At 48.6% G+C, this 16,479-nt stretch overlaps 2 protein-coding genes across 5 annotated transcripts in view; one reads left to right on the top strand and one right to left on the bottom strand.

The window, feature by feature from the left end:
- FTSJ3 (FtsJ RNA 2'-O-methyltransferase 3) overlaps positions 1-16,479 on the top strand; it is a 319,479-nt gene that overhangs the window by 136,285 nt on the left and 166,715 nt on the right. The gene's annotated exons all lie outside the window — the stretch shown is intronic.
- Positions 1-16,479, bottom strand: part of LOC142663557 (mitogen-activated protein kinase 8) — a 35,910-nt gene that overhangs the window by 3,053 nt on the left and 16,378 nt on the right. For 2 of the 4 annotated variants that reach the window (XM_075842299.1, XM_075842302.1), the window contains exons 7-10: positions 8,792-8,863; positions 5,918-6,100; positions 4,952-5,076; positions 442-505 (exon numbers count right to left, since the gene is read on the bottom strand). In XM_075842299.1, coding sequence (XP_075698414.1) covers positions 442-505; positions 4,952-5,076; positions 5,918-6,100; positions 8,792-8,863 — 444 coding nt within the window. The remainder of the gene's footprint in view (positions 1-441; positions 506-4,951; positions 5,077-5,917; positions 6,101-8,791; positions 8,864-16,479) is intronic. The other 2 variants (XM_075842301.1, XM_075842303.1) reach the window with 2 other exon arrangements.

Below are 16,479 nucleotides of genomic sequence, written 5' to 3'. Positions count from 1 at the left end.
TACATCTGTCAAGCCGTTGGTAACTGATCAAGTATGTTGAGTCCACAATTCAGAAAGATGACACATTTTACTCCCTCCCGATCCCAGTGCACACCTGATCTTCAATATACACCCATGTGACTACTCTAGTTATAGATTACACGTGCCCTATTACTCTCGTGGCCATCTGGCCTTGGAGTTGGTATAGGTGGAGGATATGAAGTCCAATTTTCATGCCATTTTTGGTGAAGATCAATGTTACATGAGGGCGGTGATACGTTATTTTACAATGTTAAAAAAATCATTTGTTCTTTTTTCGATACATAATGACGTATCCGGTTTGGTCAGAAGACAACCTGGCAGATTCCCCATCCTGAACGTCAGCAAACCTGCTCCCTTAAACATTCAAAGAGGCGCAATGAAGGGGAATAGACAGCTCGGCTTTTACAGCGGATACGATACCTTTCCATTCCTCTATTGTGTGTTCTCTCTCATCCAGTTGCTTATCTGGTATCTTTGGTGGAGGCTGTTTAAAAAATAATTAAAAAAAAAATTGTAAATCAAAATCGGATGGATAGGGTTAGATCCCAATCATGTAGAAGATATGGACTACATGCCAGTACCAGACGACAATCTAAATCCACCTAAGACAGAAGGTCCCCAGCCCGGACCCCTGCAGACAGAACTCCCAGACCCACTGATGATAGGCAAGGTGCAATTCTTCACTCCTCCTGCAGGGGAAATGAAGACTGATCGCCTTAATAGCTTAGATGTAGAATAAAACGCAATGTCCCAATGCATCTAAAATACAAAAAGCAGCAACTTTGCAATAGGTCTGGGGGAGGACAAAAAAACGCTCCTACAGTTTTGTTTCTACAGCTCCTATGCAGACCTACGTGTTCCCATGATTACAGACACCAAAAAGCCTACGTAGTCCGATTCTCCATCTTTCCCGTATTTCTTACTAGCCTACTGAAAAGTATATATACAAAAACTAAGGGACAGAAGGAAGGGAGGATGATTGTGGGATCAGACTACACCGTTTGTAGTCTGTTACCATGGAGACGCATAGAAGCTGTAAACACAACACAGATTATTTATTTTTAAATCAATTTAATTTTAGATGCATTGGACAAAAAAATAAAAAATAAATTGCTTTAAAAAAGGTGGACAGAGCCTTCAGAGATGTTGCCTCTGGACAGATTTTGATGACATATTGCTAGAACTACCCAACCATGTCTGATCCCAGTGACCGGCCAATGATCAGAGAATGATGCAGTAGTGGGGCTAGGAAAACACCAGGCCGCTTCAGCTGCCGGTACGGCTTGAGTTTTCTCGAGGGTGTATGGTCGACCTATTATGCCAAGCAGAGCGGTGAAGAGACAAAGTGATTTCCTATGGTCACCGCCACACCGGCTGATTGCTAGAACCATCTAACAGTGATCGGATTCCTAGCGATATACCATCAATACCTACCCTGAGACAACCCGTTAAAACTAGTGAACACACAAATCCTCAACTATACTCCGGTTACAGCATAGGGTCCAACTTTTCAGCTCTCGAAGGAAAGGTCTTCACGCCGGTCAACGTGTTACGTGAAAAATGGCAGTCTACCCTGTGTACAGCGCTATGAGCAGAAGAACACAGCCCTATATGCTGCCATATGATGGCCTACAAGGTCCTGGCAGCATGGTCACGTGACCTGGTGAGGCTCTAAACCATCATTCATATCAAGCCAGTGAGGACGTGGATATTGCTGTAGATGAGGATTTTAATATATGAAGGTCTGAGGGACAACACTGCACCGGATAGAAGTCAGCAGGAGATATGTCAGAAGAATCTCTCAGTTCCAGAAGCGCCGGATCGGTTACATGACGGAAACCACTGGCGCCTGATGAAACCTATTCATTTCAAGGGTTTCCGCCATAGAACACATGCGGCGAGTCTCCCCGTGCACTCTTGAGCTGCTCTACGACATGTCCGGACAGGAAAAGGCCTTGAACTAGTTGAGGACAGATAAGCCTACCCGTCATGAGCGGCAGGATCGGGACTAGTATACTCATCATTGTATGAGCACTGTGGGACAATGGATCTCTCCCCTGATCGACGCTTGGTATGCCACAATCAATGGAGGCAAAAATCAAAACAAGTTCTTCTGGTCCTCAAGGCCAAACCGCTCTGATCCTCAATGGTTTCAATAAAAACCTCACAGAGCTGGAAGAGATGAGGCAGGAGAAGATCCCCCGGACTCCTTCACACCCACCCGGCCACTTCTGCTCTACACAACCAGTGTGGCGGCTTTACACGCTCCTTTTAAACCTTTGCCGCCTCAGCAATTTATAATTTTTTTAAAAAATTCTCCCCGCCTTCCAAAAGCCGTAACGTCTTTATTTCTCCGTCAACATAGCCGTATGAGAAAAAAACAAACATTTGCGGGACGAATTGTAGTTTTTAACGTTGTATCATTTACTGGGAGACCGGAAAAACTTTCATTGTGGAGTGGAATTAAAAAAAACAAAAAACACGCGATTTCGCCACGGTGCCTTGGGTTTTGCGGTTACAACGTTCACCCTGCGGTAAATACGTCACGTTAACTTTATTCTTCAGGTCAATGCGAATAGCGCAAAACCAAAATGTAGAACTTTTTTTTTTTATGTTTTACAAAGGAAAGAAAAAAAAAATTAATTGTTAAAAACAAGATTGTTTTGTGTCACCGTATTCATAGAGCCAGAACTTTTATTTTTCCGTTGATTGAACGGTTAGGGGTGATTTTTTGTGGGGCGAGCTGTAGTTTTTATTGGTACCAGTTTGGGGTACTTTAGATAAAACTTAAAGAGGCTGTCACCACATTATAAGTGTCCTGTCTCCTATATAATGAGATCGGCGCTGTAATGTAGATAACAGTGGTCCTAGTAATAAAGAGGCTGTCACTACATTATAAGTGCCCTGTGTCCTATATAAGGTGATCGGCGCTATAATGTAGATAACAGTGGTCCTAGTAATAAAGAGGCTGTCACCACATTATAAGTGCCCTGTGTCCTATATAAGGAGATCGGCGCTATAATGTAGATAACAGTGGTCCTAGTAATAAAGAGGCTGTCACCACATTATAAGTGTCCTGTCTCCTACATAATGTGATCAGTGCTGTAATGTAGATAACAGTGGTCCTAGTAATAAAGAGGCTCTGTCACCACATTATAAGTGTCCTGTCTCCTACATAATGTGATCAGCGCTGTAATGTAGATAACAGTGGTCCTAGTAATAAAGAGGCTGTCACTACATTATAAGTGCCCTGTCTCCTACATAATGTGATCAGCGCTGTAATGTAGATAACCGTGGTCCTAGTAATAAAGAGGCTGTCACCACATTATAAGTGTCCTGTCTCCTATATAAGGAGATCGGCGCTATAATGTAGATAACAGTGGTCCTAGTAATAAAGAGGCTGTCACCACATTATAAGTGCCCTGTGTCCTATATAAGGAGATCGGCGCTATAATGTAGATAACCGTGGTCCTAGTAATAAAGAGGCTGTCACTACATTATAAGTGCCCTGTGTCCTATATAAGGAGATCGGCGCTATAATGTAGATAACAGTGGTCCTAGTAATAAAGAGGCTGTCACCAGATTATAAGTGTCCTGTCTCCTACATAATGTGATCAGTGCTGTAATGTAGATAACAGTGGTCCTAGTAATAAACAGGCTGTCACTACATTATAAGTGCCCTGTCTCCTACATAATGTGATCAGCGCTGTAATGTAGATAACCGTGGTCCTAGTAATAAAGAGGCTGTCACCACATTATAAGTGTCCTGTCTCCTATATAAGGAGATCGGCGCTATAATGTAGATAACAGTGGTCCTAGTAATAAAGAGGCTGTCACCACATTATAAGTGCCCTGTGTCCTATATAAGGAGATCGGCGCTATAATGTAGATAACAGTGGTCCTAGTAATAAAGAGGCTGTCACTACATTATAAGTGCCCTGTGTCCTATATAAGGAGATCGGCGCTATAATGTAGATAACAGTGGTCCTAGTAATAAAGAGGCTGTCACCACATTATAAGTGCCCTGTCTCCTATATAAGGGGATCGGCGCTATAATGTAGATAACAGTGGTCCTAGTAATAAAGAGGCTGTCACCACATTATAAGTGCCCTGTCTCCTATATAAGGGGATCGGCGCTATAATGTAGGTGACAGTAATGCTTTTTATTTAGAAAAACTATCTATTTTAAACCACTTTATGAGCGATTTTAGCTTTATGCTAATGAGTTGCTTAATGCCCAAGTGGGCGTGTTTTACTTTAGACCAAGTGGGCATTGTACAGAGGAGTGTATGACGCTGACCAATCAGCATCATGCACTTCTCCCCATTCATTTACACTGCACATAGCGATATAGTTCTATCACTATGTGCAGCCACATACACTAACATTACTGCAGTGTCCTGACAATGAATATACATCACTACCAGCCTTTCCGGAAACGGCGATACCCATTAGTTTTATTTTTTTCAACATTACTTTAGGGGACTTTTTATCAGTTTACAATAGGGGACTCGAACCTGTGATCGTTGGATCGCTTGCATTATATACTACAATACTAATGTATTGCAGAATATTGCGCTTTTTACCGACTCCTATTAGGCCCTGCCTAGGAGCTTAATAGGAGGACAAAGATGGAAGACCTGGGGACTTTATTCAGCCCCTGGCTGCCATGACAACTATTGGCACCTGGCGATTGCTTTGGGTGTGGGGGTCCAGTCAAAAAAGGGAGGCCCCCTTCATTGGCAGCTGTATCGGAGTCTGTTGAGGTGTGGCGCAGACTCTGCCCGTGAGCCCACTCCAAGCTTCCCCTTCCCGGCTAGGATGTAGCGGTACGTCAAATGTCAGGAAGGGGGTTAAAGAGCAATAGCTGAATTCTACGATCATGCAGAAACGACGGACATAAAAAAAAAAGAAATGGAAAAACACTCACAGCTTCAGCCTCTAGAGAGTCGTACCAAACATTGATGTAGGGGTGCAGCAGAGCGTCATCCACGGAGATCCTCTTGGAAGCATCGATCACTAACATCCTGGACAGCAGATCTCTGGCTTGGCTGGCTGCGAGAATGAGAAAAAAAAAATAACACTCAGCCCTCAGAGGTTACACGTGCGACTTTTCTACCAGTTTCCCACACACAACACACTGTTGTAAGAAAATGTAAGTGAACCCTTTAGAACGACCAGGATTTATGCACGGATCACTTTACGGTGTAAAGATTTTTTATTTTTTTACTGTAAAACCACTCAACCACCGCATTGCCCGTATTAAAGTCCACGTTACCCCTCTCTTCCTCAGAAGTCATCTGAATCCATACAGGGACAGGAGAAGGTTAACATATCCCCTCCTCTCCCTGCAAGCTGTCAGCATGTCCCCCTCTGTTCTTAACACAGCAGAAATAAGATTTTGTTTTAAAAACAAGTCCAAAAAATACTGAAGAACGGTATTCATGGAAGGACTTCACGAAAACAGTTGCTGTAAAAAAACAAAAAAAAACACAAAAACAGCCAGTCTCACACTACACAAGCACTTTTGGCCCGGATGGCCACCGAGAGGAATATGACAGCCGGCACCCAGGGCTGAACCATGGTTTACTCAGAAGTTGTTTTGGCGTTTCCCTTTTTACATAACTAGCAAGACCCTGCAATATTGTGCAAATATTGTGGGACCCAGGGCAATGATCAGGAACGATCGGCAAGGATTGGGAACGATCGTTCAACCCATCATTGGCCTGTGTAAGAGTCAAGGATAACAAATCATTGGTGATCACGTCACTGGTAGAAAAGGGACAGATGAGGCAGCCGTTCATTGTGGAGGACCTCCATACACTCCCAATCTTGGTTGCTTTTCAATGTTCCCATTCAGTCTTTATACAGTTGGATATATAAAACAGGCACTCACCTTTTAACTTGTTGTGCTCAGAGTCTGCAGGGAACAAGACGTCTGGAAAGAGCTTCTCGAAGGTGTACCCGGCATACTTGGGTCTGTTTTCCACGTAGGTCCTCACCGTAGGCTGCAACTTCTTCATGAATTCTGAGCAGGGGGTTCCCAGCTGCTCGATAACTTTATTCCACTGATCAATATCTGCGAGTGCAGCTCAAGAAAACGTGGAAATAATGGACAAAACCATTTTCATGCAGGGGAGGCCGGAATAGACCAACAGCACCGAATTCTCCGGCTGATTTCCACCGACACGCTGCATAAGTAACAGGACTACACGCCAATGGAAGCAGAGGTCACCAAACACACACAAAGCTTACGTCTCATTCCACGGCACAGGCCACGAGCAGCATAGTGATCATATAGGCCCTAGACATCCGTATACTTCACAACTAAACACATCCACGTGGTGATGACCGGAGATTGGGGGACGCCATCGTTTCCCACCCAGACTTATTTTCAAAATCCCAGGGACTAAAAAGGAATTGTCCAGGATTAGAAAAACATTGCTGCTTTCTTCCAGAAACAGCGCCACACTTGTGGATGTGTCTGGTACTGCAGCTCAACTCCACTAATATGTAAGGGGTTCAGCGGCAGTACCACACACCACCTGTGGACCAGTGTGGCACTGTTTTTAGGAGAAAGCGACATGTTTTTTCTAATCCTAGACAACTCCTTTAAATGACCCTTGTAGGACTGGGATCCTCAGTGTTGAAGATCAGAAGCGTTAGTGAGGTCAATAAGACAGCACGTTCCTCATGCAGAATAAACTTTGTCTTAAAGGGACTGTTCTATTATTACCAGTTCATTTTTAGGTCCAACAGTCTGTGCCGACTAATTTCTTTATATCGGTCTGAGCTTCGGTTTTCTGATACAGAGCTCCAAATCCCCTGCATAGACAGAGCTATATGATACAATTCCAGCTGCCTGCAATCACCAGTAGGGGGAGCTCTCTGTACACAGTCTTATTATGGAGTATAAAGTAGAATAGTCAGCTGCTAAACTCGCTCTAGTGGTGACCGCCAGATCATCATTTTATTCTATGGAGGAGATTTGGAGCGGTGCATCAGAAAAACGGCGCTATAAATGCTATATAATCAGCACCGAGCATTGGACTTCTTTAGATCGGTAAAAGAATGGTGTTGAAGGATGGACACACGTTGCAGGGGTGGTACCGAACTGAAGAAGACCTTTGCAAAACCAAGCAGTACCACTAATAAGCAGATTGTGAGAGGTCCGGCTGCACGTGACAACACATTATCCCCATGGCAGGAGAAATCTATGGCCCTCAACCAAGTGAACGGCTGGATGGGACAAGGTATTACATGGGTCGCACCAAGTCTACCAGACTAAGAGCCACTCTCCACTCTGGGACATCCATAGGCTCTAATAGGTCATAAGGACGGGGGTGCCCAATAGGAACAACCCTTTTAGGTCTTCTGGCACCAAGGATGGGGCTGGACTCCGTTCTCTCTTTCCAACACTGATCAGTGCAGGACGGATATGATCATCCTCTGGTGGGTGGTCCTGCACTGATCAGTAAGAGGGGCAGCTCAGGAGCAGGGAAAGGTAATGATTGGAGGGGGAAATGTGGCTGATGGCACCAACGAGGACTGTGGCTGACACTAATGGGGGGGGGGGGTGCGCGCTGTGGCCATCACTACTACGGGGGAAGCACTGTGGATGTCACCTTTCTATTTTAAGGGAGTACTCTAGGCAAAATGACTACACGGCCGGCTCCGAGGAGGCGACGCAGGACACAGGTGCTCTCTTTTTGGTGCCCTTTGAATCCCAGGGTCATGCATTGGCTCCTCCAGACCTGCACATAACGAAGCGTATCAGTTTTACCCAAAGTCCTCGTTTGGATTGCGGCCCTATAAAAAAGGAGGAGTTTTTTGCGGCGTCCATTAAGGACGTAATTGGAGCCGTTTTTCAATGGAGTCAATGAAAAACGGCTCCAAAAACGGCCCAAGAATTGTCCTGCACTTCTTTGACGCGCCGTCTTTTGACAGTGACGCGTAAAATGACACCTCGTCTGAACAGAACATCGTAAGACCCATTGCAAGCAAAGGGCAGACGTAATGGAGCCGTCTTTTCAGGCGTAATTTGAGGAGTAAAACGCCTGAATTACTTCTGAAAATAGGTTGTGTGCACAGACCCTTACAGTGTGTAGCGGCTGCCGGACTATGATGGGTATTCGCTCTCAAGGGAAGGGGGCGCTAAGGAATTAGACAGGATAAATTTTTCCTCTAGTGTCTGGACGGCTCCATCCCTTATCTAAAGTAACCATGTCACGAGTTGGACTACGGTCGGACCATCATGTACCTCCAACAGAGGGCCGCCAGGTAGAGCAGCCCGACGGAGACCAAAAGGACACGGTATGTATAATAGGCCAATAAAGATAAAGGTTATCCATAAGTGCGATGGTATTGGGAGTACGGCCGGGGCTACACCTGGACTTTCTGTAGCGCTACTGGTTGATTTGAACTCTTGAGTGACAGCTGCCGTCCACAAGACTGTATGCAACTAACTGTAATCTTGTGGACTGCAGCGGTCACTCAAGAGTTCAAATCAACCAGTAGTGCTACAGAAAGTCCAGGTGTAGCCCCGGCCTAATAGCTGCTCCCCTAGCGCAGACGAGGAGTCCATAGCAGGCAAGACTAGAAGGACGGGTGACTAGATTTAGTTATAACCATCTAAGCTATGACACAACGCGCTCCAACAGACGGCTTTCATTACAGATTAGTGGTCGTTAAGAGGTTAATAAGCCAGTTACCCGATACATTACAGCTATAGAAGTGAACGGTGGGTTGTGAGAGTCAATGGGAAGGATACGGTCTGAGCCGGGGAACAACACACCACCTTTGATCATCTCTCCCAAGATGCAACCCACTGACCAAATGTCAACTGAAAACAAAATGCAAGGCAATTAACAGAGAACGGCCTTCAACGGAGCACCGGTATAGAGAAGAAAGGGAGCGGGACCAAACGGAGCACCGGTATAGAGAAGAAAGGGAGCGGGACCAAACGGAGCACCGGTATAGAGAAGAAAGGGAGCGGGACCAAACGGAGCACCGGTATAGAGAAGAAAGGGAGCGGGACCAAGGAAAATGCAACCTTTACATTGAACTGCGTTACTGGACTGCAGACCTCAACCGGGAGGGAGTCACTTCTGTACGGACTCCTTATACCCTCTCATTTATGAACATCGAGCGAGAGAGAAGGTCCAAAGCCGGATTCAAATGACTACGGGTCTCCTTCTGATTGGTCTCGGATGTAGGGTTATGCTGGAGACCATCCAGAACACCAGAGAAGATCTCCTGGACTACCACAATGGACAACGTATGTTTTTGGGGACATTAATGGACCACGTACATCATCTACTTGGACAGTCCTGTCACACGGTCTCCATGATAACATTGTCCCAGACAGCGGTAACCTACACCAGACGGCGGCATTTTCCTTTAGATGCTTCACATTTTTTATATCAATATCTACGTGGAAGCTTTCCTGCGGCTTCCATGCGAAAAACGAAGGAGTGCAGACTCTGACGTGAATAATGGCCGTTTCTCACGTCCCAGCTTCACCCGTGCAGGTCCCAACTTGAGTCTATGGAAGAAACTCAAATCGGAGGAAAATAGGACAGGTTCTATTTTTTTTTCAACGGACAACACACGGTCTGCTGAAACGGCTGCGCAATCGGCCCCATTGAAATACATGAGTCGGTGTGACGGCCGTGGCGGCCACATAGGCGTATACTACGGTCGTCTGACTTGGACCTGGCACTTCTTGCCTGACCCCTTAGTGACCGGCTTATTTTGGGCCTTAATGACCAGTCGTCGCATTCCCTGAGAACAGGTCTCGCCTTTTAATTTGCCGCCGTTTACAGCGCGGTATAAAGTTCTTTATTCTATGGGTCATTGCGATCACGGGGATTGACATCTTTTCCTAGTTTTGTGTCTGGCTTGTTATTTGTGCTACGACAGTTTTTATTGGGTCACATACGACTGATATTTTCTTATTTTCTGTTGGAAGGCGAGATGGAGAAATCCGTAATTCTGGATTATTTTTACAGTGTTTACCCTGCAGGCTCATTAACGTCATCATTTTATAGTTCGGGTCGTTACGGATGCGGCGAAACCAATTATGTAGATTTTTTTTCATTTAAGAATTTTTTTAAAAAAAGGTTTATTTTTTATGATAAAAAACTTTATTGATCTATTTTTCACTTTTTTTTATCCCGCTAGGGACTTTACTGGGCGATCATTTGATTTTTTAGAATACTTCTGTGCACCCTCCTAGGCCCAGCCAGAGGCACACACTAATGGCAAACCTTTGTTTGCCATAGAAACCATCGGTACCCTGCAATTGTGTCGTGGGGGTGCCAGGAGACCCTCCATCTGAAACCACTTCGATGCTGCGGTCACTATTGATTGTGGCATCTAAGGGTTTAAACGGCAGAGATCGGAGGCAATGGCGATCACATCCGTCAGAGCAGGAGCCCGGCCGCTGTCCTGTGCCGGCTTGTGACAGAAGTATCCTTATTGACTGCAGTAAAAAGAGTATTGGTGGTCATTAAAGAGTTGCCCAGGTATAGAGAAAAAAAAAATGGCTACCACACCTTTCCTCAGGTTGTATGTGGTATTGCAGCTCGGCTGCATTAAAGTGAATTGGGCTGAGCTGCAATACCACATACAACCTGAGGAAAGTTGTGGTGCTGTTCTGAAAGAAGCACCCCCTTTAACCTCTATGTTCTGAGTTTGTTATACTAGAATATTCTGCCTCCTGACACGGCACACGGACCCCGGACTCTACCACCGGTTGAGATATGCAGTCAATAACCAGCTCCATGTAGGCTCAGGGCAGAGTGATTGAGATAATAAAAAGTGAATTGAAAACGTCCCCATAAATGTTCACTCTGAAACAGAAAAACAAAGCTTTAAACACAGAGACAGACTTTACCCCTCACACGGACGAGAAGGAAGAAACACACAAACATTTCCAGTTTCTACTCTTCGTACACCACAGGTGCTCGTGCACGCACCGGGATCGCCGCGCTGCCCTCGCTCTGATGATCAGCGTGAACCTGGGGGTCTGAGCCCGCTCATTATACCGTTATGGTGGGATAAGTGATGAATGTTAGATGGGTGGGGGTCCAATAGCGGGAACCATCAGACTGCGAGTGCCCACAACCGCTCCAGTGCTTGTATGGTCAATGACGGGTTATGGAGACCGCTCCGTTTTTCAGTTCTTTTAATGCATCAAGGTTTTATTCCTGTTGTAATGGCGGCCAAGGTCACGTGTATAGGTGAATCCCTGTGAACTTCACGTTTAGCCTGTACATATATATACACATACACACACACACACCACACGTACGGCAGCCCTCCACTGATGCATCTACCCTGGACATGCATGGCAGCCGGAGAAGCTTCGTTACGTCGCTGGAGCTTCCTGATGTGCCCGTATAGCGGCCTCCGTCACCCTGGATCTATAAAACGTCATGAACAAGGTTCTGAGAGTTCATGGTGTATCCGGTAAATACCATTATAGCCTACGGGTGACGGATACGTCGGGAGCTTTTTCCTGATGTATAGGATAAACGTGATGTGCGCAGGGCCTCAAAAGCTGGAACCTGGTTGGTTGCCATAAACTGTGAGAAACATACCTTGTGTATAAGCGGTTGCCACTAGGAGGCGGACACTAAGCGCAACAAGTTTTAAGCTCCTCCCCCACTGGATATGCCCCTCCTGCATACACCATTCTTTACACTGCTGGCTGCATTCAGAAAGCTCCCTGTAAGACTGGAAACCAGTAATCCCAGACCGACACAAAGATGCAGAGCAGTTTACATGCGGTTACTACAGAACTAGAAAAAAGGACTGGAAATGTGCGGGTCTATCACAGTAACGTGTATAGTAAAACGCACGGGATCCATCCGTAACACAGGCACGGGATGATCCATCCGTAACACAGGCACGGGATGATCCATCCGTAACACAGGCACGGGATGATCCATCCGTAACACAGGCACGGGATGATCCATCCGTAACACAGGCACGGGATGATCCATCCGTAACACAGGCACGGGATGATCCATCCGTAACACAGGCACGGGATGATCCATCCGTAACACAGGCACGGGATGATCCATCCGTAACACAGGCACGGGATGATCCATCCGTAACACAGGCACGGGATGATCCATCCGTAACACAGGCACGGGATGATCCATCCGTAACACAGGCACGGGATGATCCATCCGTAACACAGGCACGGGATGATCCATCCGTAACACAGGCACGGGATGATCCATCCGTAACACAGGCACGGGATGATCCATCCGTAACACAGGCACGGGATGATCCATCCGTAACACAGGCACGGGATGATCCATCCGTAACACAGGCACGGGATGATCCATCCGTAACACAGGCACGGGATGATCCATCCGTAACACAGGCACGGGATGATCCATCCGTAACACAGGCACGGGATGATCCATCCGTAACACAGGCACGGGATGATCCATCCGTAACACAGGCACGGGATGATCCATCCGTAACACAGGCACGGGATGATCCATCCGTAACACAGGCACGGGATGATCCATCCGTAACACAGGCACGGGATGATCCATCCGTAACACAGGCACGGGATGATCCATCCGTAACACAGGCACGGGATGATCCATCCGTAACACAGGCACGGGATGATCCATCCGTAACACAGGCACGGGATGATCCATCCGTAACACAGGCACGGGATGATCCATCCGTAACACAGGCACGGGATGATCCATCCGTAACACAGGCACGGGATGATCCATCCGTAACACAGGCACGGGATGATCCATCCGTAACACAGGCACGGGATGATCCATCCGTAACACAGGCACGGGATGATCCATCCGTAACACAGGCACGGGATGATCCATCCGTAACACAGGCACGGGATGATCCATCCGTAACACAGGCACGGGATGATCCATCCGTAACACAGGCACGGGATGATCCATCCGTAACACAGGCACGGGATGATCCATCCGTAACACAGGCACGGGATGATCCATCCGTAACACAGGCACGGGATGATCCATCCGTAACACAGGCACGGGATGATCCATCCGTAACACAGGCACGGGATGATCCATCCGTAACACAGGCACGGGATGATCCATCCGTAACACAGGCACGGGATGATCCATCCGTAACACAGGCACGGGATGATCCATCCGTAACACAGGCACGGGATGATCCATCCGTAACACAGGCACGGGATGATCCATCCGTAACACAGGCACGGGATGATCCATCCGTAACACAGGCACGGGATGATCCATCCGTAACACAGGCACGGGATGATCCATCCGTAACACAGGCACGGGATGATCCATCCGTAACACAGGCACGGGATGATCCATCCGTAACACAGGCACGGGATGATCCATCCGTAACACAGGCACGGGATGATCCATCCGTAACACAGGCACGGGATGATCCATCCGTAACACAGGCACGGGATGATCCATCCGTAACACAGGCACGGGATGATCCATCCGTAACACAGGCACGGGATGATCCATCCGTAACACAGGCACGGGATGATCCATCCGTAACACAGGCACGGGATGATCCATCCGTAACACAGGCACGGGATGATCCATCCGTAACACAGGCACGGGATGATCCATCCGTAACACAGGCACGGGATGATCCATCCGTAACACAGGCACGGGATGATCCATCCGTAACACAGGCACGGGATGATCCATCCGTAACACAGGCACGGGATGATCCATCCGTAACACAGGCACGGGATGATCCATCCGTAACACAGGCACGGGATGATCCATCCGTAACACAGGCACGGGATGATCCATCCGTAACACAGGCACGGGATGATCCATCCGTAACACAGGCACGGGATGATCCATCCGTAACACAGGCACGGGATGATCCATCCGTAACACAGGCACGGGATGATCCATCCGTAACACAGGCACGGGATGATCCATCCGTAACACAGGCACGGGATGATCCATCCGTAACACAGGCACGGGATGATCCATCCGTAACACAGGCACGGGATGATCCATCCGTAACACAGGCACGGGATGATCCATCCGTAACACAGGCACGGGATGATCCATCCGTAACACAGGCACGGGATGATCCATCCGTAACACAGGCACGGGATGATCCATCCGTAACACAGGCACGGGATGATCCATCCGTAACACAGGCACGGGATGATCCATCCGTAACACAGGCACGGGATGATCCATCCGTAACACAGGCACGGGATGATCCATCCGTAACACAGGCACGGGATGATCCATCCGTAACACAGGCACGGGATGATCCATCCGTAACACAGGCACGGGATGATCCATCCGTAACACAGGCACGGGATGATCCATCCGTAACACAGGCACGGGATGATCCATCCGTAACACAGGCACGGGATGATCCATCCGTAACACAGGCACGGGATGATCCATCCGTAACACAGGCACGGGATGATCCATCCGTAACACAGGCACGGGATGATCCATCCGTAACACAGGCACGGGATGATCCATCCGTAACACAGGCACGGGATGATCCATCCGTAACACAGGCACGGGATGATCCATCCGTAACACAGGCACGGGATGATCCATCCGTAACACAGGCACGGGATGATCCATCCGTAACACAGGCACGGGATGATCCATCCGTAACACAGGCACGGGATGATCCATCCGTAACACAGGCACGGGATGATCCATCCGTAACACAGGCACGGGATCCATCCGTAACACAGGCACGGGATCCATCCGTAACACAGGCACGGGATCCATCCGTAACACAGGCACGGGATCCATCCGTAACACAGGCACGGGATCCATCCGTAACACAGGCACGGGATCCATCCGTAACACAGGCACGGGATCCATCCGTAACACAGGCACGGGATCCATCCGTAACACAGGCACGGGATCCATCCGTAACACAGGCACGGGATCCATCCGTAACACAGGCACGGGATCCATCCGTAACACAGGCACGGGATCCATCCGTAACACAGGCACGGGATCCATCCGTAACACAGGCACGGGATCCATCCGTAACACAGGCACGGGATCCATCCGTAACACAGGCACGGGATCCATCCGTAACACAGGCACGGGATCCATCCGTAACACAGGCACGGGATCCATCCGTAACACAGGCACGGGATCCATCCGTAACACAGGCACGGGATCCATCCGTAACACAGGCACGGGATCCATCCGTAACACAGGCACGGGATCCATCCGTAACACAGGCACGGGATCCATCCGTAACACAGGCACGGGATCCATCCGTAACACAGGCACGGGATCCATCCGTAACACAGGCACGGGATCCATCCGTAACACAGGCACGGGATCCATCCGTAACACAGGCACGGGATCCATCCGTAACACAGGCACGGGATCCATCCGTAACACAGGCACGGGATCCATCCGTAACACAGGCACGGGATCCATCCGTAACACAGGCACGGGATCCATCCGTAACACAGGCACGGGATCCATCCGTAACACAGGCACGGGATCCATCCGTAACACAGGCACGGGATCCATCCGTAACACAGGCACGGGATCCATCCGTAACACAGGCACGGGATCCATCCGTAACACAGGCACGGGATCCATCCGTAACACAGGCACGGGATCCATCCGTAACACAGGCACGGGATCCATCCGTAACACAGGCACGGGATCCATCCGTAACACAGGCACGGGATCCATCCGTAACACAGGCACGGGATCCATCCGTAACACAGGCACGGGATCCATCCGTAACACAGGCACGGGATCCATCCGTAACACAGGCACGGGATCCATCCGTAACACAGGCACGGGATCCATCCGTAACACAGGCACGGGATCCATCCGTAACACAGGCACGGGATCCATCCGTAACACAGGCACGGGATCCATCCGTAACACAGGCACGGGATCCATCCGTAACACAGGCACGGGATCCATCCGTAACACAGGCACGGGATCCATCCGTAACACAGGCACGGGATCCATCCGTAACACAGGCACGGGATCCATCCGTAACACAGGCACGGGATCCATCCGTAACACAGGCACGGGATCCATCCGTAACACAGGCACGGGATCCATCCGTAACACAGGCACGGGATCCATCCGTAACACAGGCACGGGATCCATCCGTAACACAGGCACGGGATCCATCCGTAACACAGGCACGGGATCCATCCGTAACACAGGCACGGGATCCATCCGTAACACAGGCACGGGATCCATCCGTAACACAGGCACGGGATCCATCCGTAACACAGGCACGGGATCCATCCGTAACACAGGCACGGGATCCATCCGTAACACAGGCACGGGATCCATCCGTAACACAGGCACGGGATACATCCGTAACACAGGCACGGGATACATCCGTAACACAGGCACGGGATACATCCGTAACACAGGCACGGGATACATCCGTAACACAGGCACGGGATAC

Source organism: Rhinoderma darwinii, chromosome 11, assembly GCF_050947455.1.
Source record: "Rhinoderma darwinii isolate aRhiDar2 chromosome 11, aRhiDar2.hap1, whole genome shotgun sequence".
NCBI classification, from domain to species: domain Eukaryota; kingdom Metazoa; phylum Chordata; class Amphibia; order Anura; family Rhinodermatidae; genus Rhinoderma; species Rhinoderma darwinii.
This window is presented reverse-complemented; position numbering and strand designations above follow the sequence as displayed.